Source organism: Schistocerca nitens, chromosome 4, assembly GCF_023898315.1.
Source record: "Schistocerca nitens isolate TAMUIC-IGC-003100 chromosome 4, iqSchNite1.1, whole genome shotgun sequence".
NCBI classification, from domain to species: domain Eukaryota; kingdom Metazoa; phylum Arthropoda; class Insecta; order Orthoptera; family Acrididae; genus Schistocerca; species Schistocerca nitens.
The window spans coordinates 509,554,078-509,581,540 of NC_064617.1; the positions used below are offsets into that span (position 1 = coordinate 509,554,078).

The 27,463-nt window shown below is 40.7% G+C and overlaps 1 protein-coding gene across 1 annotated transcript in view; it reads right to left on the reverse strand.

The window, feature by feature from the left end:
• Nucleotides 1-14,510: 14,510 nt before the first annotated feature.
• The window catches only part of LOC126251604 (GTP-binding protein Di-Ras1), a 70,315-nt gene continuing 57,362 nt past the window's right edge, over nucleotides 14,511-27,463 (reverse strand). Inside the window, exon 3 of the mRNA XM_049952136.1 lies at nucleotides 14,511-14,892. Within this exon, the coding sequence (XP_049808093.1) occupies nucleotides 14,511-14,892 (382 nt within the window). The remainder of the gene's footprint in view (nucleotides 14,893-27,463) is intronic.

Genomic DNA, 27,463 nt, shown 5'->3' on the forward strand with positions numbered 1-27,463 from the left:
CTGTTTGAATAAAGAAGCAGCGAAACTGGCAAGCAATCTGCCTAAGTGGCGTCAAACGGGAAGGCTCGCTCCAGGTTGGGAATGTTGCACCGTTTATCTGACCTGTAACTGAGGCAAGCTTAATATTTCTCCTTTTCTCGACTGGTACAATAGAAATTTTCCCAATTTGAAACAAGACCCAAATCTGTCACCTATTTACCACAAAAGGATTGAGTCGTATTGTTTCAGGGCAAACGTAAGTAGCGTCAATTTGGCGGTTCAGACTTTAGTTCCGAGCAAGTTTCAAGGTTGGTGCAGTTTGCCCTCTATTATAAATGAACTGTGGTAGATTTTCCATGCTTATACTATGAGAACTCACAATTAAAGTTTATAAGTGAGACTCGCAATATCCTCTTCCATACATCGTAAGGTGCGTTTCCCAATACACATGTAGACGCACAACATACCTAACTGCTCGTTGTAGTAAGTCTGTTTCTGGTAGATTACAAATCCACAAAGTAATTCTAGATAGCATCGCCTGATATTCTCTGAATACAGCCGATCAGTTAGCGAAGTAGATTACTATGTACTAATTTAACGTCAGTAAATGACGGAGTGTACTTAGCAGCTGCAAGTCACAAATTGAAACTTGCAAATTGTATTTATGACGCGTTTCGGGTTTTTTTGTTCATCATCTACAATCTATCCTGCAATACAGCGCATATGGTTTGGTGTATGACGTACGTATCCACATACTTGTATATCGAACGTAAAGAAATCACTGTGGGTTTCTGAAGTGGTGAGTGCCGCGACAGGTCGGGAGTGTTTTCAACGGCTGTCGGTCTCTTCATATTTACAACAGTGATAGGTAGAAGGGTGCGGATAACTTGGCTATCCTTCATTATATTCAGCAGCTATAACACTCCCCAAGCAATCCGTCACTTAAACCAGTGTTAGCCATAAAGCAGTGAAAATGTAACAAATTTCAGCACGATAACTACAATAATTGAGTACAACGAAGTCAAATTTAACGGATTATGTAGCATTCTACCAGCTGTGGGTGTAGACGTCAACCTGACATCAGTGCGAAATCTGTCTGGGTCCTCCCCCCCACCCCCACCCCTCCCCCCACCACTCTCCCGTCCATCATCAACGCACTCACTGCAGCTAAATACGCGTCTACATAAGCTGTTTACTTATGTTTTTTATATGCATTGTAGAAATTAAGGACCAATTATCTAACTCATATGTATAAATAACGGTAATCAGTTTCTCATCAGCTGCTCATTAATAATCATATGAGGCTACGACAGTAAAGAAAACAATTAATATGGCCATTATCAGTTTGCAAAACCGGAACCCTTTGTCTGCCCCACTACGTAAGCTAGAGCAAAATTTTCTTTAGTTCCCTAGTGCCTCTTAACATTATTTATACAAATATGAGAGCTTGCATTTGTGCGTGCATGCGATTCTGTGTTGTGTGTGTGTAAGGAACTACGTTAATATAACAACACGATCAAGAAAGTATGCATGTTATTTGCAATACATACTTCGTACTTTTTGAAAGATGTGCTTTCTGATTATCTTATTTATATTCAGTGTTTCATCCGAGAGTGAAGCATTTCTGTCCCGCTCCACAGGACACAGTAATTTCGAGAGGACGGCGCTTGAAGTTTATTTTGCTCGCAGGTTGGGACGTGGACTACTAAAGAGCCACTAACGAGCAAGTCGTTATTTCACTGCATAACATAGTTAACAAAATTAAGGTGCTTGTCCCTCTTCTGTATCCTCATGGACGATTTTTTCACTCTAGTAACATGTAGCGGACAAATAATGCAAGTGGGAGACGAATTTCTCTACATCCAAAAGACTGTTACTTACAGCTAAGAAAGAGCTTCTCGAGCACACTAGTGTGCTACTGTGGGTGTTCATGTTCCATTCTTTGATCAACCAGAAGTAATTAGAATTTTTTTCTACTTTCAGATGTCCTTTATTGCCATTGAAGGCTGAAGGAATATGTAACTACCAACTAGATAACCATATCAATGGTTATCGAATTACGTGTATGTCCGTTATTTTTTCATTTATTACTCTAGTCGTAGATACGTTTTAAATTTATAGCGCTTTAACGAGGTCTGCGCTGTTGCAGCTGGTGGAGAAACAACGACGTAATGTCGTATGACAGGGGAATATGCTATCTCAGGATATTCAGAATGGGCTAAAGCTATATACCTCGTGCGAAAAAATCGGTGAGCAACGAGCAGCATAACGTTCCCCTTCCTCCTTTTCATCTCCTAACATCTCTGACTAGTAATACTAGGAAGCGCTTCACCGTCTTTGTGTAATGGTTTGTCGTTTGTTTTACTCTGGAAATGCTCAGAATACTGCAGAGCTAGTAACCCACAGCCAAAAGTGACGTCAGTGCAAATAGAGTATTCTGTTGGTACCACGTACGGTACAGCAAGAGAAAACTACCTAAAGTAATAATTTGTTTAGAGTATTGTCGTTCTATTCTCTTTAAAAGTCACGTTATAGATCTTTCATTGTTGCCATACTGGCTGTTCTTGGCAAAATCAAAACACTGAAATGACTGGAAAATTTGATAATACTGCGGTATTAGAAGTAGGAGCAATTTGATCCGAAGCCACACCAGTTCCTAGACGATATAGTAAACAGATTTCAGGATAACGTGTTTTCGATAATACAGGGACTGTAATATCACCTAGAAGTACAGGATGGAAGTCTGGGGTAGTCATTATCAGAATAGACATATTTCATCCACTGACTCTTAATAGTATGCGCTATTTTCGTTTAGTACGTAATCGTCCCACAGGAATATCAAACGTAGGTAACGTTACAAAGAATTCAGCGTTGACCACCAACCATACATAATGTACAATATGTGATGCAGGTTTTGAAACTGTTTGATATGATAACTTGGAAAACATGATAATAAGGTAAATATTTTGCGATTTTGATAGCGTTCTACTTCGCCAACGTACGTTTCGAAATCACAGTATCATCATCATCAGGACTCCAGTTGCTGTAAAGAACTGAAGCTCTCAAGATGAATCTGTGATTTCCAAATGTACATTGACGAAGTAGAAACGCTGTTGAAAACGTGGTAGATTTATTACTATCAAGCTTTCCATTCGCGTTAAACGATTTCCAAACCTACAGCACATATTTTACACTTCGTACGGTTTGTGGTCAATGCTGAGCCCCTATTACTGCACCTATGTATGATATTCCTGTTTTACGATTTCATACTAAACGAAAATAGCGCATACTATAAAAAAACTTATACACTCGTTGAAATATGTCTTTTTTGATAATGATTACACCAGATTTCGATGCTGCTACGGTCCCTGTATTATCGAAAACCCATAACCGTCAAATCTGTTTACTATTTCGGATAGGAAGCGGTTTGACTTCGTGTCAAATTGCTCTTACCACTACAAATAACTACCGCTGTAACAATTCCTTTGATAGGCACCAACGATACCAGGTACGGCTCAGTGGACTCCAGATTCCGTGTACCCGCATTCCGGTGAACCCCGTGGTCGACACGGCAGTCGAGAACAATCCGCCGCCTGTGTCGGAATAGGACAGGGCAACGTTCTGATCCGGCGTGTATTAATCGTGGCAGGGAGTCGCTACAGTAGCAGGTGAGTGAGCACAGTAACCGTGCTCATAAAACATCTAGTAGGAAAAAGATATCGCAGAACAAATACATACAGTCTGTTACGCAAGAGCGTGATCGGCATTGCACACAGATGGTAAAAGTTATCGCCTTAGTTCTTTCACACCCCTGGTGGAGGGAACCTTTGTCCTTCATGCAATGTCCATAAAGCAATAGTTTACTTTGAATTCTTGAATGAGATGCACAAGAGGAGACATGAGTGCAGCGTACGCGTCGCGTTTTGAGGCCGTATTTCTCTGTAGCCACCCCCAAGGTCCGAAAATGAATCATGCCGCAGTGTCTAAATATATGGGAAAATCAAAGTCAGTTGTACAAAAGTAGATAACACGGTATGAATTGGTTAAAAACGTGGATGACTTTGAAGAAGGTGGCTCGATCGGTAAAGTGAATCCAAAAATGAAGAAAATCATTTTAACCTTTTTTCGGGAAACCCATTCTTAACATTGCGTCAAGCACAAACAAAATTCACTTTGAAAAAACTGTCAAAGCAAATTCGACGCATTTGGCAATCTGTTCCACGTGAATAAGCGGAAAACTTGGTTTCGAGCAACCTCGGAGATGCCAAGCAATTATCGACGCTGCGGATGACTGGACGTATTATTAACAGTAATTGCATTTTTCTTTTGTTCCTATGTGATGTACGTACATGTTTTACATTGTTGTCAAATACATTTTTCTACCGATTAACCTGACCACGATAAAAATCTGTCTCTGTTGTGAACATTAACCAGTTAAACGAAAATAATTTAGTGTTGAAACACAATCTAGGAGATCTCAGAATAACTGAAATGGATTACTGTAAGCGAGTTGTATACAGGGAACCATTAGGAGAAACGGTGGGGGGGATGACACTCCTGTAGCAGGTTCGAATAGCCTCTAGTAGGTCGAGTACGAGCCAGTCACTGCCACCCACGATTGGCAATTGACCTGAGAGACGCTTGTGCGGTCTACAGTCCTTTTACATAGGTTGAATAGATCACAGTAATTCGGAATAATGAACCAAATATGTTAGGTTCTTCAAAGAAGCTCTTCTGGTTATCACAATGTCTAAAACCAACGTCAAAGTAGACATGAAGACAAAAAAGATGATTGATAATAGACAAATATTTAATTACAGTAGCTTGAAAATCTGTAGAAAAATAGAGCAGATGAGATAGATTCCAAAATTGAAGTCAGTCAATACAGCAGTTCAAGGCCTGTATTAACATCGTCGGTGATCGTAAGTGATATGGAGATTAAGCCGCCATCTAAGGCATGTTTCGGCGCCTAATGTTCCGTCGTCTCCTAATGCTGCAGACATCCTCACTGGCTATTTTGGGTCCAAAAATCAACTAATGAAGTGTTTACAGCATCTCTCCATGTCCTCAGCATTACGAAACTAAACGTTAGCTCAGAAACATGCCTTAGACTGTAACCTAATGTCCATACAATTAAAATCACCAAGGACATTAAAGTAACTGCTTTGTATTTGATGAGTGTCCCTAAAAGGTAACGTCTGTTGCGATAAAGAAGTTGTTTTCGACGATAACAGTATAGGGACTGAGGTTGGCAACTAAGGTTGCAGGCAGCCAATGTTTCTTAGCAATTATGTTGACAAGCTCTTCCGGTTTATACATCCGAAGAAAACGTCGTTCAAGTCCTCGTCTTTACCAGACGCACTCAGAGGTAATAGTACGATGTTGATGCGATGGCGGTGCTGTATGAATCGACCGCGACAGGACGTCAGCAGTGCAGCCCTTAGTAACGTGGCCTTGATAGTGTTATCATGCTGCGATGGATTGATGGATTTAAAACTGCTGGGCGCTAAACGGCTTGATCACCAACGCTCTTTCACAAAATCGCGGTACGGGTGAATGGGGAGTACTCTTGTTAAAACGAAAAGCAAAGGACATGTAACTATAGTTACAACGATACAAAATGTCACATACAGTTCTCAGTAAATCTAGTCACAGCGTTGTCGCATGTTGAAGTCAGTAAGACGGCTCGTTGTTGCCTTCGAGGCGGTCCACCCTTTGTCCCTCTCTTTTCTAACGGGATGCCTTGTGTTGTGTATGAAATCACCCGGCGGTACTAGTCTGTGTTCCTTTATTGCCATCGTAAACAGTTTTCTTCGCAAGACCGTCACCTATTACACTACCTGGTATTTCGATATTTGCTTTTACCCAAGTAAAGTGTTATGCCTAATCGGCCGCACATTCTGGTCACCATCAAATAGGCTAATGGACGGTTTGAGTACCTCATCCTCAAGTTTTTATATAAGGTTACAGCAAATTGCGAGTCAGACAAAATGATGTTATATTACTTAATAAGTGGGCTGTTTTATAGCTTCCACGACGGTAATAAGATCAGTTTGGTTTTGGCTTCATACTGTCACACGGGATCTTAGAATGAGAATGCACATCCAGTGCCATCCTCATTATTTTACCCTTTCGCACATATTATTCTGTCTTGCGGATGCACTTCTGGTAGTTTAATGAACTCGACTCTGTCAAACGACAAAAGTTTCCTCAGTTGCAACAGTGGCCAGAACACTGGTCTACATAACAACATGAAGATGATAAGGCCATGGAAGCAAAGATACTAGCAATTACTCAGAGACTTAGGACACTGTAAAAGTGTTTATCGAGTTACTTACCACTCAGCATATCGTGGTGTTGTGACTTAACAAGTGGGAGTGCAAACCGCGTAATTGAACCTCAAATAAATAGACATGGTCCGGACTTTATTATAAGGGATGTACTACACAGGACACCTAATCGTTAAACTTATCATTTTCTGTGGATCGGTAACATTACGAAATGCTACACGAGAACAACTGAGAGAAGTTCGTCGTGACAGGACGTGTTGTTTGTTCTTGTAGTCTTACTATAGCACAACAAGCGAGCGGAAAACAGTCGCATTACACTAGCGAAACGGGAGGCTGTCCGCATTTCGTGAAACATTGTTGAGTGAGTTCCCAGAATAGAAGGAAAACAATTGTAATGGCGGTACAGCCTATTGGGTGTAAGAGGAGTTTTGTACCCCTACAGCTGTTCTGGGTCAAAAATACCAGATGATATCAAACCCAATATTAGAAATTTGTTGCATGATGGAGTATTTGCAATACCGAATCAGTAATATTTAGACAGTTTAACAGTTGTATTAGCAATAAATTAGGCTGATAAGCTAACAATGAAACGTACAAGCCCTGCCCTATGCATAAATAAATTTTGGCTCACTTTCAAACACTCCGGCGGTGAATGGAGTTTATTAAAACAGCAACATGCATAAAAATTAGTCAGCTTCACTTTTATGTGTATATAGAAAATTTTAGAAAATATGTTATCGGATACAACTGCTTTGCAGTATTTCTTTGCTCAACAAATTTGATGAATGTTCATAAAAGGAAATAAAATAAGTGCGCATTATTCAATATATATGTTCCTTTCAGAAGAAAACCCCAGCTGGACTGAAGGACATAAGCAACTACACAATTAGTAGAATTAAATATAAGTGCATCCACGTTTTATCTTTAAACTGCTGTGAACGCATGCTATAGAGTAGGCAGAGTGCAAAGTAAATACATGTATTACTTTGTTGAATGGAACATGAACTACTTCCACAGTAGCCGTTTTGGGATATTTCACGCAACATTAATAGGGTATACTGACATTTGACTGTCTGTAAAGGAGTCTGTAATAAAGTGAATACTATTATACAACATTATACATATAACTCTAACACAGATGTTTTATAGGTGGATATCCACCGAATATAATGATTAGTTCCTTGAAAAGGGTACGAACATGTATAGTATATACACATATACACACAGATAATACATCAGTCGAAGTCTGTTACTTTCATTACAAATATGTTATCATTTCTTCTTTGAAGATACAAAAACATACAAAAGGATAACAGGGTCCTTATACAAGTGACAATAAACATTTATAGTTACTCAAATTTTCATAATTCTTTACACCAAAATGCTATTCTATGTGACTGAAATATACTGTTTGGACAGCAGATTAAACTAATACAAATACACTTTTCACTAAGGGACACTAATGCAGTTTACCAGGATATAACGTGGAAGCAAATGCCATGCACGGCCCACCTACATAACTTTCCATGTGATTACGATATGTGTAGTGAGTCTGCTGCCTGCATGCCCCACGAATTCACCCGGCTTACTGCTACATACTTGCAAAGTACATGGGCAACCGTGATTTCCTTCGGATGTCTAAGTTTCCAGGTTGTCACTAAGGGTCATAACTGGTTTGGTGGTCAGAGGGATACACACTTACCGAAGACTCTAGGCGCGGTTCAGTTCACGCAAAAAAGATCTTCGTTCTGGACCAAAGAAACCAGCCTGAAGTATATACAGAAAGGGAATATAACACTGTTTACTAGCGGTACACTAAGGCGAGGTCAGCCTTATAAAACGTCCAGGCCAAGTGCTGACTCTGAAAGCTTGTGCTAATTCACATTTCAGCATCTAAATTTTGTAAACTTACGGTGTTGATATGAGTATAAGTTAAAGTGTAATTTCCTCGTGGCGGAAAAATTACAGGTGCTATGTTTTTACGTGACAGATGAAGTTAATCACACGCTTGAATTAACGCTATGCAGCATTTATACATTCAATGGATCATAGAAGACAGAACTTGACACTAAGATTCATTTTGCATAAATCTTTGTTAACTCGACAATAGGATTACGTACTGAGGAAACAACAGATGGTGAATAATTGTGAAAAGATCCGTAAATGTGTGAAATTCATATTACAAATTGATTCGGAGATCCTTGCGATAGAAAAACCTGCCGAGTGATAATAACTTGCTTAACAACTTGGGCTGGACGGATGACAAATTATTTTGTCCCGTTAGGAGCCCAATCTAATTCTCTGTAACAAACACCCATACCTCAGGTTAAAAACTTACAAAATACTCATTTCAGTATTAAACATAGCTAACCTAGTCTTTCTGTCCGCCTACATTCTTAATGCTATATAAACATGATATAGAGATGTCTGAAACGACTTCAAAAATACTGAGTCATTTATGCTGTTGCTAATGTGATTACATAAATATTTGACAGCAAAATGTGCACACTCTTTTTCAGCTTCATTTACGAAATTGGTTCCTTATGTATCTGCGATATGAAACATCTCAATAAACAATGTAAAAATTATGATCGTACATCGAGGAATGCTTTTTCAGTGCCGTAATACACTAAAGGCTCCGCATATTACAATAGTCGGAGCCCTTAAACTGTAACTCTTTGTAATTTCCCACAGAAGCAACTCATTTTCATCATAAATGTATTGATGGTTGATGGCTATCTTTGTTTTGTAAGCAGTGCCAAAAGGCCATATTCTATTTCAGCTTGTGATGGAGTGCTCAGGAAATCATACAATTATCTCAAAATATCTTCAGATATGACGTTCTCTTAAAAAAACGATGACCAACAAATGAAGCACCCAACTTGTGATTTACTGGATGTCCCCTGTGGGAAATTTCAAAGCGTCTTTGCTCAAGGATTTGGTACCAGAGAAACATTCTGAACATAAACACAGTAGAGTAACTGGGAGAGGTATGCAAATAACGTATGAGCTGAAACTAATATACCCAAAAATTACTTTTCTTAATGTGTCATAATTAAAAAGATGATCGTGTTAATGAATGACAGTGCCGTTAAGAACTATAACAAAGGTTAATTTCATACTAAACTGTCAACTTTGGTTGTGTAACATGGATAAAAAATAAAAAAATAAAATCACAGTGCTCTCTTTTGGTCGAAAATACTTCTAACTACTTGTTATCACATACTTTAGCTCTTAAACATTTAGACAAATACAGCAATAAGCATCATACATGGTGGTCCAACAAGAAAAGTACAATAAATACTACTATTCCCATTCACTGTCATCAATAGTGTTCAATCAATAGTAGTCAATGGCTTTATCACAAGATTGAAAAAGTCGAGAAGGATTCGTGGAATGGCCGTTCATATAAGAAGTAACTAACTGTTTCAAAAAAGACAGTGGCCACACAAGTCAGTTAAGCATATGAAACAGGTGAGTGACTTTTTTCTTGGACAGGGTTATCGGTTTGGGGTGTTGGGTGATGAGGTGGATGGAGAGACGGGAAGTATGTGGAAGGGAAAGCAATAAATTTCCATGTTATTTAGGAAGTTTAAGAATATTAAACTGCTTGGCAAGTGCTTTACAAAAGGTATCATAGAGCTTTGAGTCTGTGATCCTGAAATTATTAGCCCAGACTTTTGGCTAAATACGGTCTTAAAATTTCTGTGACTACATAATCAACCTAAATAGTTCGTGACAGTGTTAAATTTGATCCCACAACAGAGAAGGTGAGAAATTACCACTGGACATGTAAGTTCTGTGACGAAAATAGCCCTTGAGTCTGCCGTCATCTGATAAGATACAAGATCCTCTGTAAAAATGAATAAGAAGATGAGCAGCTCGTTTAATTATGGACTTAAAGAAGCCATTTCCACTTCTCGGAAAATTTTATGGCCTATGGCTGCCTCTTTTCTTTTGTGCACTCCATTCAGCTTTGCAGATGTGCAATATGTGACAATTCGAATTTATTGGAGTCACAGAACGTTGTGATTTCTTCCACCTCCAAGACCCACATTATATTTTTAGTACCAATAACATTTTTTCGTCTTTTGAAAACAATTGTAGTAATAGTAATCGTTTACGCGGAGCAACGATATGAATAAATGTGTGGTAGTAGACTGAAATTTTTCGGCCTTAAATTGGTTTAAGTCCTTTCTACCACTGTTTCTAGTTTTGATTTTAGGCAATCAGCTCACTCTACTTTATTTATATTCGAAACATAGCTAGTTTTTTGTGATGAATCGATTGCTTTCATTTGATTGTACGTCTGACTTACGGATAAAGTCGGGGTGGTTACTCTGTCATTAGTCCACAAGGTCAATAAGATAGTAAATGGCAATTCACTGCAAAAATCGGATGTACAATCAGCTGAAAATGAATTTGTAAGACATATTACCTAATTAAGTTTTGAATTAATAAAATGTAAAACAAAATGAAAATTGGTAGCAGGTTCCTAAAACCAAACTGAAATGATATTCATACTCATGAAGTTTAACCAACTCCATATAGGAAAAAAATTATGTAAATGGTGTTCTATATATATGCACTTCTAATTTACTCAAATATTGTCTCTTAAAGTTGCATTTTGTCTCTTAATTGTGACGTTTGCTACTTTTTACATTTTTGTGGGGCAAAAGCCGTTGCTGTAGCTGGAAATACAACCCAAACGAAAGAGTGGAGGAGCGATCAGGTGTCGTTATTAAATATTAATATAAACGGACCAATATATACGGTAGCACAAAATAATAAGTGCTCTAGTTGTCCAATTTAAAAGCCAGGTGTGACGCTAGACATGTGATCGGTAGACATTTTTGGGTAAACAACGTATCAGCGTCATCACTAAAGTCTAGTAAAAGAACAGTGCATTAACAATCATAGGGATACATTCCAGTCATTCTCCATTTACATACGGGTTTATGTGCAAACTGGTAATTACCACGTAGAAATACACCCCAAAGTGTGCATATACTATTTCGAAAAGGAACTGACAAAATGAAACAGAAAAGCTTTTCTTAATTTTGTGTATTATTTCTATCCATTACAGGCGTTTCTCACGAAACGTCAAACTCCGGTTCTTCTCCTATTGTTAGGAACAGTGCATGAGTAAAGTGGATCCTATGAGTTTATTTGGAAATTTCTGGGTCGTGTCAACGTTGGAATTCCTAAAGGATAATAACAAAAAGTAATATCGAAAGGAACGACTAATTGAAAAAGGTAATGAGGAAGGAGGATCTAAGCCTTAAATCCGCTAGGAGTATTTTGGAAAAGTAAACCGCATATGTTGGAGAAACTGAAAACGGTAATAACGACTCACCATAGAGTATTGCTGCAGTGTTTAGAGTCTTCTGAAGCAAGTGCGACAACGCTGCAAGGAGTTCAAATGCGCTCTGCTCTGATCGTAAGAGGTCGATAGAGGAACAAAGTCTTATTTCAGGACTGTCAGGAACTTCTGATAGAAATAAATCTTTATTAACTATCTGTTGCTATCATCTGACCATCGTCAGGTATCATGAAATGTACGGCATCATTCTCATTGTGTAGTCAAATAAAATAAAATGTTTTCTGTGTTACTGCCGTCAGTAGTAATATTCAGTATACAATTAACTGTAAAATCCGTTGCTGTGTTCATATTGAGGGTGAATCTCACTCTTGTGTCCATAATTTTTTTATAAATAAATGTATTTTATGACAGGTTCCGCCTTGAGCATATACATTTTTCTTCTTTTTACCCAGACATGTTTCGCTGAAATTTCGCCATCAGTAGTGGAATTTTTATTTTCCTTCTATTAAAAAACAGGAAAATCGCTCTTCACTGTCTGCGCCTACAGAAATTTCAGTTTTGAAGAAAAGTATCACAAGTGGATAATATTCTACACTAAGTTCTCTATGACTGCAGATGACAAACTATGAACGAGAGACAGGTGTAAAGCAAAATAGGGAAAATCGCAAAGACTGCAGCACATGATAAAAAGTCACACATAAAAAACAATTGTCTGTTTTCATATCTGTGAATACTTTCCTTAAAAACTGAAATTTCTGTGTGTACAGATAGTAAACAGTAACTTCACTGTTATTCAATAGGAAGAAGGAAAAAAAATCGCTGACAATGTGGGAACTTCAGCGAAACATGCCTTCCTAAAAAGACGAAAAAATTGCGTTAGCTCAAAACAAATTTTTATTGCATTGCTATAGTTCATCCTCCTTTGTGGAGTGCATTCTGTGTAGTGACAAGGATTATGACGCAGATTAATTAACTGCAGCAATACATTTTATTGTACAATGTATTTTACTGTTGAAGTATATAGCCCACATGGAAGTGTGACAGAGGTGCTCGGGGAGGTTATATGGTAATATTTGCAAAACAGGCGATGTTTTCCTGACGAAACCATGGTTGGTAAATTTAGACTATCTGTATGCACCCATCGCAAATATCGTGTACGGATAGCAGGCGTAAGACCTCGTCGTAAAAGTCATCGTGATCTTCACGGTATCGTCTGGAAGCGGAAAAGGTGGCTCAAGTAAACTGAGTGTCCATAAATGACGGGAAGGATTGTCCAATTTGGTGACTTGCCATGTACGACGCCCGAAAGTTGCGGTTAAGAGAAAAATTCAGAGCAAAAATAAAAAATTTCAAGGGCTTCCAGGACAAAACAAATAAAAATACAGACACAATATGGACAGAAGAAAGAAGGAAACAACACTGGCAGAGATTGAGAAACTGCACGAAAGAAAGAAAGAGGAAAAGAAAGAAGTAAAACTACGTATTTTAATTTTGCTGCCCTGTTTATTTATGTATTCGTAGTGATAAAATTTAGACGATGAGCTCGTTTCGGCGTTTTGCCATTATCAAATGTATCTGTGAAAATGATATAATAGGAAATAGAAATTTACACTCGTACAGAAATATAGCCAGAAAACATCCTCAACATACAACAGATTTGAAATATAAAAAATACCTCGAAAATTTTATAGACATTAAAAACAAGGTAAATCATCGCGATAAACACAAACCAATAGAACACTTATCATTTACGTAAAAACACAAAAATACTATATCTGAAAAATTAAACATAATCACTGACTTTCCAGCAAATAGAAATTCCATTGTAAACATATAGCCGAGCTAAGCCGAAGCTGACAAAATAGTCGTCAAAAATAAGTGTACAATATCACGCAAATAAAAAGAAAATATATAAATAACGTGATTACGTCATAAGAAAAAGACAACCCACATGTGCACCACGTCATACCAGCAAAGACGTAAGTACATGCTGCCATATGTAGACATAGACTAACGCAGACGTAAGGAACACTGATATGCCTACTAAACCATGTTCACAGGTGCACTTGATAATGGCAAAACGGGGAAGCAAGATCGTTGTGTAACTTAATACCAGTAAATAAATAAATACGGCAACAAAAAACTTGTGCATAAAATGTCGTCACGAAAGCTAAGGAACCACTGGAAAGGGTTCAATACAAAAGAAAGAAGTAAGTTATTTCACGTTGTCCTCAGTAGCTCAAACGAGTAAAAAAAAAGTAGCGCGCGTCTTTAAGTGAAATTCTATTTTTCTTTCATCATTTCAACCATAGTTACTCGACAGATTTTATGGATGGTTCTTTGTGACCTCTTTTTATCTATTGAGAGTCTGGAGTTAAATACTGGCTGGTCGAAACCGGTTGTAGCATTCTTGTGATTGTGTCGCAAACATATTCAAACAAAATAAAAGTAGATAATGAATCAGTAGCTTAACTCCATAGTAAGTATGTAAGGATTTAATGAAAGGACGTCCGCAGGAACACAAATGCCGATTGACGGTCTACTGCAAGTCAGCTCGTCACCCACTCGAATTTGAGGCACTAACAACGGATTTTTACCAGGTCTGCACCGAGACAATTGCACCGTACAGGGTTCAGCAACCGACGACTGAACATCACCATCCAGTACCTTCACGCTACTTTTGGGACCTTCGTGTAGTATTTATAAGTAGAGCCTGATCACTCGTTCACTTGTCCGATTTAGGGCGTTATTCAAAGATTCCGAGGTGTGCAGGGCATCGCTGTAGCGAAGAAAACAGCAAGTAGGTCTGGAAGAGATCACAGTACAGGTTTTACAGACGGCAAAGGCAGCCACGGCCGTGAGAAGATTCGCGTAGAAATGGAAATGGCACGTTCGCGAGAGAGAGAGAGTGTGTGCGCCTAAGAGACGTTGCAGTCGTCGGCGCCGTGCGCGTCGCGCATCTGCTGCTTGGCCTTGCGGCTGGAGCGCCGGATGAGGCTGCGGCTGCGCGGCTTGGCGCGCGCGCCCCCCGGCTCGAGGGACGCCGCCCCCGCCGCCCCCCCGCTGGCCGGGCCCGCCGCCTCCGCGCTGGAGGCGCAGGGCGGCGGTGCCGTGGTGGCCGGGCTGCCGCCGCGCCGGTGCGCCGCCTTGCTGGCGCTCACGTAGGCGCTGGAGCGCCGCTTCAGGCCGCTGGTCACCTCGTCGCCGCTCACCGGCAGGATGCGCGACAGCGTCAGCAGCGTGCGGAACACGTCGCGCACGTTGTAGTCGTCCCGCGCCGAGCACTCCAGCACCTTGGCCCTGCAACAGCCGCCGCGACCCCCAACTTCCATTTTAAAACGCTCTCTCCACAGTACACGCTACTTTCCAATTCACAAATTACACTGAAGCGCCAAAGAAACAGGTATAGGTATGCCTATTCAAGAACAGAGATATGTAAACAGGCAGAACACAGCGCTGCGGTCGGCAACGCCTATACAGGGTGGTCCATTGACAGTGACCGGGCCAAATATCTCACGAAATAAGCATCAAACGAAAAAACTACAAGGAACGAAACTCGTTTAGCTTGAAGGGGGAAAGCAGATGGCGCTATGGTTGGCCCGCTAGATGGCACTGCCATAGGTCAAACGGATATCAACTGCTTTTTTAAAGTAGTAACCCCCATTTTTTATTACATATTCCTGTAGTACGTAAAGAAATATGAATGTTTTAGTTGGACCACTGTTTTCGCTTTGTGATAGATGGCGCTATGATAGTCACAAACATATGGCTCACAATTTTAGACGAACAGTTGGTAACAGGTAGGTTTTTCAAAATTAAAATACAGAGCGTAGGTAAGTTTGAACATTTTATTTCGGTTGTGATACATGTACCTTTGTGAACTTATCGTTTCTGAGAACGCTTGCTGTTACAGCGTGATTACCTGTAAATACCACATTAATGTAATAAATTCTCAAAATGATGTCCGTAAACCTCAACGCATTTGGCAATACGTGTAACGACATTCCTCTCAATAGCGAGTAGTTCGCCTTCCGCAATGTTCTCACATGCATTGAGAATGCGCTGACGCATGTTGTCAGGCGTTGTCGGTGGATCACGATAGGAAATATCCTTCAACTTTCCCCACAGAAAAAAATCCGGAGACGTCAGATCCGGTGAACGTGCGGAGCATGGTATGGTGTTTCGACGACCAATCCACCTGTCATGAAACATGCTATTCAATACCGCTTCAACCGCACGCGAGCTATGTGCCGGACATCCATCATGTTGGAAGTTCAAAAATGGCTCTGAGCACTATGGGACTCAACTGCTGAGGTAATTAGTCCCCTAGAACTTAGAACTAGTTAAACCTAACTAACCTAAGGACATCACAAACATCCATGCCCGAGGCAGGATTCGAACCTGCGACCGTAGCGGTCTTGTGGTTCCAGACTGCAGCGCCTTTAACCGCACGGCCACTTCGGCCGGCCCATGTTGGAAGTACATCATCATTCTGTCATGCAGTAAAACATCTTGTAGTAACATCGGTGGAACATTACGTAGAAAATCAGCATACATTGCACCATTTAGATTGTCATCGATAAAATGGGGGCCAATTATCCTTCCTCCCATAATGCCACACCATACATTAACCCGCCAAGGCCGCTGATGTTCCACTTAACGCAGCCATCGTGGATTTTCCGTTGCCCAATAGTGCATATTATGCCGCTGTTGGTGAATGACGCTTCGTTCCTAAATAGAACGCGTGCAAAAATCTGTCATCGTCTCGTAATTTCTCTTGTGCCCAGTGGCAGAACTGTACACGACGATCAAAGTCGTCGCCATGCAATTCCTGGTGCACAGAAATATGGTATGGGTGCAATCGATGTTGATGTAGCATTCTCAACACCGACCTTTTTGAGATTCCCGATTCTCGCGCAGTTTGTCTGCCACTGATGTGCGGACTAGCCGCGACAGCAGCTAAAATACCTACTTGGGCATCATCATTTGTTGCAGGTTGTGGTTGACGTTTCACATGTGGCTGAACACTTCCTGTTTCCTTAAATAATGTAACTATCCGGCGAACGGTCCAGACACTTGGATGATGTCGTCCAGGATACCGAGCAGCATACATAGCACACGCCCGTTGGGCATTTTGATCACGATAGCCATATATCAACATGATATCGACCTTTTCCGCAATTGGTAAACGGTCCATTTTAACACGGGTAATGTATCATGAAGCAAATACCGTCCGCACTGGCGGAATGTTACGTGATACCACATACTTATACGTTTGTGACTATTACAGCGCCATCTATCACATAGCGAAAAAAGTGGTCCAACTAAAACATTCACATTTCTTTACGTACTATATGAATATGTAATAAAAATGGGGGTTCCAATTAAAAAAATAAAATAAAACGCAGTTGATATCCGTTCGACATCTAGCGGACCAACCATAGCGCCATATGCTTTCCCCCTTCAAGCTAGCCAAGTTTCGTTCTTTGTAGTTTTTTCGTTTGACGCTTATTTCTTGAGATATTTGGCCCGGTCACGATCAATGGACCACCATGCATAAGACAACAAGTGTCTGTCGCAGTTGGTAGATCGGTTACTGCTGCTACAACGGTAGGATATCAAGAATTAAGTGAGTTTGAACGTGGTGTTATAGCCGGTGCACGATCGATGGGATACAGCATCTCCGAGGTAGCGATGAAGTGGGGATTTTACCGCACGACCATTTCATCGTGAATATCAGGAATACGGTAGAACATCAAATCTCCGTCATCGCTGCGGCTGGAGAAAGATCCTGCAAAAACGGGAACAACGACACTGAAGAGAATCATTCAACGTGACAGAAGTGAAACCATTCTTGTTGGACCATCAACAAGTGTCAGTGGGCTTTCGGAGCTTTACGCGTCGCCTGGGCCCGTCAACACCGACATTGGACTGTTGATGACTGAAAACATGTTGCCTGGTCGGACGAGTCTTGTTTCAATTGAATCGAGCGGATGGACGTGTACAGGTATGGAGACAACCTCATGAATCCATGGAACCAAAATGTCAGCAGGGGACGGTTGAAGCTGGTGGATACTCTGTAGTGGTGTGGGGAGTGTGCAGTTGGAGTGATGTGGGACCCTTGATACGTCTAGATACGAATATGACAGGTGACACATACGTAAATATCGTGTCTCACCACCTCCATCCATTAATGTTCACTGTGCATTCCGACGGACTTCTGCAATTGTAGCAGGAAAATGCGACATCCACACGTCTAGCATTGCTACATAGTGGCTCCAGGAACACTCTTCTGAGTTTAAACGCTTCCGCTGGCCACCAAACTCCACAGACGAGAACATTATTGAGCATATCTAGGATGCATTGCAACGTGCTGTTCAGAAGAGATCTCCACCCTCTCGTACTCTTACGGATTTATGGACAGCCCTGCAGGATTCATGGTGTCAGTTCCTTTCAGCACTACTTCAGTCGAGTCCATACCACGTCGTATTGCGTCACTTCTGCGTGCTCGCGGGGTCCCTACACGATATTAGGCGGATGCATCCATGTCTTTTGCTCTTCATTCTAAATGACAAAATAATGCCAGCCGGTATTTTGTGAGACCTATCGAAGTGATTTGACTGTACAGTTCACGGCGTTCTTCCAGACAAGTTCAAATAATATAGTACAAGAGATCTTGTTGATAGCTGGGTTTATCCTCTTTAACCAAAACAATGCAGAGTGTTGCATCAAAAAACTTACAAGGACGTGGTCCAATCCGACATGTGAAACACACCATGAAACTTTTTAGGCAGGAAGAATACGCCGGACGCACTGCAAGACTTCTTCGACCTGATTAAGCAGATTCAAGGAATAATATAGTATAGAAAGTCTCACAATACTTAAAGTAAATGTGTAGAAATGACGCCGTTAATTCGTAGCTGAGGTATAGACGAAACTTCATGTTATCCCAAAATCTGCTGTGTTTAATGCCGATCAGTAACGCTTCGTGAAAGAACTACAAGCAAACTATACTTCACCATTTCGAGATGAAAAAAGACAGAATCTGTTGTGCAACCAGTTAATGCTATGACGCATTGGTATACAGCAATGTCAGTGATAAGTATGAGTGGATTACTGTTTCAACAACTTTACATCTGTCTACAAGGACCTCACGGAATATTTGGACCAAAAATAAAAAGATGACTATTTAGTGGCAGAAATCTTATATCCGATGTATTAAAATCTGGAAAAACATGACTGAATAATTTTTAACATTTTATTAGAAACCGTTTTTAATCCATCGTAGCAATTAATTCATTGGTTTTGCTGGGCTATTGGCCTGGACATAATGTCACCTCTGTTTTTGAGGAAGACGACGAGAAGACTGCCGATATAATTTAGATTCCATCCGCAACAACTAATGCGTGACTGTCTCTCGATGAAGGATATTTTCGACTGTGGAAAGTATTTTTGTGAAAACTATTGAACAATACAATTTTTGATAGCTCCACGTCATTTCAAGTTTGTTAGTGAAACAGCATTCTTAAATTTCTGTCATCTGAGCACTATTAGTTTGCATCATATCTTTGAATTTCATTAAGTATGCCTGGTATGCAGCACAACAATGAGAGGAAGACCAGCACCGTTTCTTACTCCACCGCAATTCTATCTAAATAAAACGAGTAACAACTTTGAAGTGCCTGAATGCATGAATTTTTCTTTCGTCAGGTGTGCCTGGTGTAAGGTAAATGTTTGTTTTCGTTAATCAAATGACAGCTCGCTTTATTGTGACGACTATTAGGAATAAACAAGACACTGTTTCATTGTTAGTGAACTATGCAGTATTCAAAATTTATCATAGATCTGGACTACAGCAATTGATGTTGAATGGTGTATGTGTAAGAAATATTACTTTTCATAAGATTAAAGTCCCAATTGATGGAAGTCATCTGCAGTGTAACATTAAATGTGGTTTTGATTTCTTCTCCTCTGCTAGTTACCTTTGTAAGAACTACATCTGCAACAGTTTATCTGCCGCTATGAACTGCCTCTTACTGAAAAAAATTAATGATACATGGCATTGTTATGTTGTTTAGGTGCTCTGTATTCGTGTGTCACTCTGGATATTTGCGCTACACGGTGCTACACTCTCTTATGCCCTCTGTTGCCCTCTAGGCAGGAAGGACTGTACAAACTGCTGTCATAAGCAATTCCTCGCGCAGCGAAAACGAAAAACTTCAACAATTTAAAAAAAAAAAACTTGCAACACGTTTTAGCAGCTACATTTTTACAGTGCATTTCTTTCGTTGTATCCTTCCGGCATAAAACAAGCAGGGTGAGTTTCGACAAGTCGGACTGGAGCATTCCATGGTCAGGTATTGTACACAAAGAGAAAGCGTCTTCACCATAGGAAATAATCACTTCAGGTGGAGATATAAGAAGGTGAGTGGGGCCAGGTGAAGGGATAGGCGAATTTATATAACTGAATTACCTGATAATAATGGTTATGGAAGTACCTGGTACAGGTTTCTTACTGTAACATGTGACACATGCAATTGCATATAAGCAATTTGAGTTTATTTTAATACATGCCTCGTACGATATGGCCGATATATTTATTTCTCAATTCATTGATATAAATTCATTTCTTCAGTTTGTAATAAATAAAAGTGTTTCTACTGAGCGGCAGTAAAGCGTACTATGCATTATTTGTAGATCATAGGCTATGAATTATTCAAGTTCTTATCCCACCTGAGTTTATCATAATGTTAACATTCATTATACAGTGTACAGCTTGCTGATAACATAGTAATTACTTCATATAGAAAAATTTTATTTAAAGAACTGTTCAAAATTTATGAATCGCTAAAACCACATTCAGTTTAAAATTTGGCCCTATGACTATCTGTTTGTTTTGGGCTTAACAACTTATCTGAAAGCAATAAATAGAGTTTTAAACAGTCGACCGACTGAGTGTCGGTTGTGAGCTCTGCAAGATCCGTGTACTATTTTATATTTACGCGACAAACCGTAATCCTAGGGCTATATTTCATTTTTGACAAATGGATCTATGCCGACATTTGTAAAAACGGCGATGGTACATTAGTCCTTACTAATGTAAAATTGCCACCTTCTGAAGAAGACAAATTTATATTTGTCGAAACCTAGGTAAAGAATTCTTTATCCATTGCAACTGGTCGACTGTTTATAATTTTATTACGTGGAACCGTTGCTGTTGTGCAGCTATGTTTAAAATATATCTGAAAGCACTTTTTCTTCATTACAAATATTCTACTTTTTCCCAAAACTTAGAAACTTATCATAATTATCGTGTTCTACAACGTCTGAATTTTAAAGCCTTTTCCAGAAGCCAGTATTATTGGTGATTATACAGCGGCATGATGGTTGCTTACAACACGCGAACGCTTTCCGTACTGTTTATCTGTACACATTTCTTTTCTCATAGGGTCCTCACTGCATGCTTAATAATTCGTAACATCAAACTACGCTACCATTTTTTCGGATTGCAAGTTGTTACTACAAAAGCTGTTATTAACATCACGAAAAGCACACTGTATCAATACATCTAGTGGTCAGCATTTACATGCAAATACATCAAAAACAGTTTGTCTGAAATGCTACTTTTAAAAAGATCAGTTTGTAATATAAATATTGGTTTATTGAAAGAATAAAAAGTCTTGCATATCTAATTTTCTTCAGAATGGTGTAAGTAACTTATAAAATGACATTGAGATGGATTCATTTGAATTTGACACACCAGAGGGCACAGCTTTGTAATGTTGTTCTGGCTTTCATTTCCAGGTGGACGATATACGTTGATAAGAAATATATGTATTTTAGATGTCTGCTACAGTTTTATTGATGAGACAATGGTTTTATTAACATATATTTCTAAAAAGCACAATTCGATTGGTACGTAAGCAATTCGAAAATGCTTGCAATTCCAAGAGCGTAGTCCATATTTTCGTGCACTAAGTTTTTATAGCAATGTATTTTTAGTTCTCTAATTCTGTATTTTATTTAATATAAATCTCTGTACATCCTATTGTCTTCTTCTATACAAACAAGTACTCGCTAGCGCTAATGTATTGAATAAAGAGAGAGCTGATGACGTCCACCACAAACCTGGAGCTTAGCTGCGTAGGTTTTAGTAAGCCGCTGTCTCAGTTTGAATCTTACCTGCTACTTGGCATGCTCTTCACTGTAAGCACTACATTTGAAGTTTTATTTTGTGCATGATTAAGTGAGCCCACTGAACTTAGTCTTGGTATGTATTTTACCTTGCAAAAATCCATGTTCTCTATTATAAGTTGACGCACATTTTTGTGCATTGATAATTTTGGTTTGACGTCGTGTGTTTTTATTTTATTTTAGCACTGAAGATGATCCCCCTGTCACTGAAACCGATATACAGTAATAAACAAAGGTTTCAAATTTATGCGACCATTGCTGGAGTTTTCCTTGTTTGCAATACCAAATAGGACTAACAGAGGTTATTGAACGTATACAGAAAAGGGCAGCACGAATGGCCACAGAACTGTTTGATCTGTGGGAGAGTGTCGCTAAGATGCGGAAGAAACTGAACAGGAAGACTGTTGCAGATAGACGTAAACTATCCAGAGAAAGTCTGCTAACAAAATTTGGAGAACCGGCTTTAAATTATGACTCTAGGAATATACTACTGACCCTACGTATCGCTCACGTAAGGATCGTGAGGACAAGATTAGAATAATTACAGCACGTACCGAGCCAGTCAAACGACCATTCTTTCCGCGTCGCGCTCCGAGAGTGAATGGAATGAGAATGAATACTAACAACTTGTAGAATGGGACGTATCCTCTGCACTTCACGGAGGTTTGCGGAATATAGACGTAGATGTAGTCATGAATACAGCTTTAACGTTACAACAGATGCGCAAAGTTTGCACCATCAGATGCCACGGATGCCTGATACTGACGGAGCATTGACTGCCTTGACACGCTTCGACTGTAGCAGCTTAGCAGGCGATTCTTGCCTTCAGACTCCACAGGATCGCGTACATAAGAGATTCCATGACTATCCAAGAAAGAAATCCAGGCTCGATTAATCCGGTGAGGGAGGGGGCCAGAGAAGCGGTCTAAAACGTCCAGTCCATCGATGGTGGAATGAGCTGCTCAGATGTCTACGAACAGCCGGTTCAAAATGAGCTGCGGCCCCATCACGTTGGGGCGAAGTGGAGCTCCTCGCATTTATTTGAGCATGTTACAGCTAGCCAGGTAGAACATGTTCCAGAAAGATCTGATAATAATTCGCGGCAGTCAAGCGATATGGTGAAACGTGCGGGCCGACTAAGCAGTCGCCTACCATGCCGACCCACATACTAACTGTGAAGCGAAGTTGTGCCACGTAGTGTCGCACACCATTGGGGTTTTCTGGTGCACATAAATGCTCATTGTGGTTATTGTATACGCCGTCCCTAGTGCATGTGGCCTCATTAGCGTACTACACATCAGCTGAGAAATGCACATCTCGGCCACTTTTCTTGCAGAAACCATTGTGCGAAACGCACACGTGCATGATGGTCATCGGGGTGTAACACCTGCACCATTTGTAGATGAATTCTTAAATCCGCCCCAACAGCACATATCCCAGTGCTTGACTTAGTCTCCACGGCGTCCAACACCTTTCTTCCCTAACGACCAAATACACCGATCGTGGCCTGTCGTCACTAGCACTGTCACTTCTAAATGATCTGTCCTCGCATTAATTTAGATCCTGACGTGCAAAACAAACTGTGGCGCAGTTATTGCCTGTCTGGTAAGTATTCTCGATAAATGCGTTCAGCGGCTCATTCATTGCAATCAGCTGTTCCATACATTATGTGCAATTTGCAAGCTCACCGTTCATGGTCCTCGTACGCTGGCTAGCGCTCGAATGAAGAAATCCTCACGTGCCCCACCAGTAACCTCATGTGCAGCACCACCTAGCGGCGTTACCCTCCAGTACTCTCGTGTACAGCACCACGTAGTAGGATGCGACTACGTTTGCATCCAGGGATTACTTTGCAATTCCTACGATGCGCCACACCTCACCTAGAGGTGTGTCACAACATATTTGGGAGACCTTGTACACATTCGTGGTGAATATGCTGTTGACACTCCCGTCTTTCAAGGCGGCAGTAGCGGTGTTCACAGTTCTGCGCGTTTACATTCCTGGTTTTAACAACACGTAAGCACTAACTCAGTAAATGTTAATCTCGCAGAAAAAAGTGTACAGCTATTTGGAGTAATGGATGACACGTAGCAGGCAACATGCCAGCAATATGGTAGCTCTACAGGATCCAATTAGTGGCTTCAGATGGATATGGAACACCTGAAGAAAGTTGTGGGCTCTCTTCATCGCTCATGCGAGAGCATTATCGAGGCGGCCGGCCGAGGTGGCCGAGCGGTTCTAGGCGCTACAGTCTGGAACCGCACGACCACTACGGTCGCAGGTTCGAATCCTGCCTCGGGTATGGATGTTTGTGATGTCCTTAGGTTAGTTAGGTTTAATTAGTTCTAAGTTCTAGGGGACTGATGACCTCAGAAGTTAAGTCCCATAGTGCTCAGAGCCATTATCGAGGCTACAGGCAGTGTTACACGCTATTTGCGTGATGTCTGTTGGAGAAGAGTGACTTCGTTGTCAGGTGTGCTTATGTTTATTAATTAAATATATAAACAGAGTAACAGTTCCAAGATATTCCTACATTTTCGTCGACATATGACGAAGAAGTTGAAATTACCGTACATTAATATTCAGTGCCAGGGTGAAGCTCCAAGGTCTTTGTTGGCAAGCCAGCCAGATACAACTGTTCCCGGCTCAGAGCTTCAGTCCATGTGAACACATACTCTACTTTTCCAGACTGGAGAGAGAGAGAGAGAGACCAATATGCGCTCGATGGAGTTTTAAAACTATCATATGCAGCTGTAGACTGTCGTAGGTAAGCTAGACTGTCTTAAGTAAGCTTAGACTTCAGTAGTTTTCTAGTAGCCTTGGCCAGTTAAGATCGTAACCGCATTACCTGTAGATTGGGTCTGTTGCATACCGACCAGCCGTTCCATTTCAATCGCTTTGTTAGCATTATGTTATCGTTACAGTTCCCTAGAGACAAGAAGCGGTGAGCCACTTAGAAACTGAGTAGGTATTGTATGTACAGGGTGTTCGGAAATTCCAATTAAAAACTTCTAGGACTTGTAGAGGGTGTGATTACATAATACTTTGAATAGTAACCCATGCTCAGGAATGTATTGTTACCGTTCAACCACATTTCAGTTCAGATGTTTAACTCACCCACTTCTGCTATAGGAATTCAATTAGACGTGACACAGTACAATTATAGAGATAACAATTAGAAGAAAAACATATTTGAAACTTTCTGACAGATTAACACAGTGGTTCGGACCGAGACTCGAACTCAGGACCTTTGCCTTTCGCGGGCAAGTGCTCTACCAACTGAGCTACCCAAGCACGACTCACGCCCCGTTCTCACAGCTTTACTTCTGCCAGTACCTCGTCTCCTGCCTTCCAAACTTTACAGAAGCTCTCCTGCGGACCTTGCAGAACTAGCACTCCTGAAAGAAAGCATATTGCGGAGACATGGCTTAGTCACAGCCTGGGGGATGTTTCCAGAATGAGATTTTCACTCTGCAGCGGCTAAGCCATGTCTCCGCAATATTCTTTCTTTCAGGAGTGCTAGTTCTGCAAGGTTCGCAGGAGAGCTTCTGTAAAGTTTGGAAGGCAGGGGACGAGGTACTGGTAGAAGTAAACTGTGAGGACGGGGCGTGAGTCGTGCTTGGGTAGCTCAGTTTCCGAAATACTGAAAGTGGGAATTAATGTTATTACTCTCCCACCAGAGAAAGGGGGCCTAGGGCTAATAGATGTTGAAATTAAATGCAAGGCTCTTCTTATACGGAGAACTATTCAGCAGTTTCAAGACTACCCAGAAAGCTCCCTCCATATGGCCCTTCGGATGTATACACCTACTAATATGGCAATACCGATAAACCTGGGGGAAACCCATTACAAAGCCAACCACATCAAGATGTTTCTGCTAGAAGTTAGTTACCTCCGAGCGAAACTGAGCGCACCACTACAGGACCTTACAACCGCCCAAATACACCGGATAATGAATACTGGTGGAAGAGTAAACCTCATGGAGACGAAATATCCCCTACGGGATTGGGCTCAAATCTGGAAGAACATCCACAACAAAGTGCTCGGAACAAATATCAGATCAACGTGGTATAAAGTAGTTAATGAGACCATACCTACGAAAGAAAAATTACACAGAATATGACTGTCGGCAACTGACAGATGTGGGGAGTGTGCCCTCATAGACAACTTGCAACACAGATGTGTCTGCGGAGAAAATAAATTGGTCTGGGAATGGTGCAGAATGAACCTTGCCTCTATCTGCAGGACAGCTAGACAGACAATCTCCATCACATCGGTGTTGCAACCTGATGGCACTTACTACCCCATCACGAAGAAAACTATATGGACATGGCTACCAGGACATACTCTGCATTACCTAATTCAAGCCGAAGATGCGCCATCTTACCAGGGCTACAGAGTATATCTAGCCACACAAGCACAACTGCTGATGAAGGATGACAAATACAGACAAAAGTTCGCAAACTATATACAGCATTGAGAATAACGACACTATGAACGACAAAGACGATGAAAAAAAAAAAAACGAACAAGGAACGACGAAGTAGATGTATGCACTGCGTCAGACTGTTAATAACGTTGATGGCGTTTTTTTTTGTTTTTTTTTTTTTTTTATCCCACGTCCATATACTCCACATCACAACCAGTGTGTGGCGTCCGGCAATTGAGCACTCAGTGCTAAGAGAAGACAACTGCCGACATAGGAGATCACATACAAACGGGGAAAATGAAACGAGACCAAGCTATATGCTTGGGGTATACCATAATAGGCAACCCTCGAGAAGACGAGCGTTGAGTGCCGTCAAAAAGCCGAGATGTCTCACGCAAAGAATAGTGGAAACAAATAATAAAAAAACCTTTTTGTATATTAAAAAAAGTTAAAAAAAAAACAAAAAAAACCAAACAAGATGAAAATAAAAGTTTTGCAGCAAAGAGTCATCAACGGGAATGAAACGTTTCCTTTGCTGCAGAAGCAACGCACCTTGAACTTTCCACTGCAGTGACAACACGTTTCCTTTTCTTGATGCAGAAGAATCATCCTTTGTGTTAAACATTCTTTTAATGGCATAGAAGTCAGGCCGAGAAGGCAGAAATTGGCGAGCGCAAGGATCAAGGATGAAAAAAAAAAAAAAAAAAAAAAAAAAAAAAAAAAAAAAAAAAAAAAAAGTTGGTAGAGCACTTGGCCGCGAAAGGCAATGGTCCCGAGTTCGAGTCTCGGTGAGGCACACAGTTTTAATCTTCCAGAAAGTTTCATATAAGCGCACACTCCGCTGCAGAGTGAAAATCTCATTCTGGAAACATCCCCCAGAGTGGCTAAGCCATGTCTCCGCAATATCCTTTCTTTCAGGAGTGCTAGTTCTGCAAGGTCCGCAGGAGAGCTTCTGTAAAGTTTGGTAGGCAGGGGACGAGGTACTGGCAGAAGTAATGCTGCGAGGAGGGGGCCTGAGTCGTGCTTCGGTAGCTCAGTTGGTAGAGCACTTGTCCGCGAAAGGCAAAGGTCCCGAGGTCGAGTCTCGGTCCGGTACACAGATTTAATCTGCCAGAAAGTTTCATGTCAGTGCACACTCCGCTGCAGAGTGAAAATCTCATTCTAAAAACATATTTGTTTGTATTAACACTTAAAGATTACGTGTTTAGATTATTCCAAAACAGAAAAGAACCCAGCATACTGTACAGA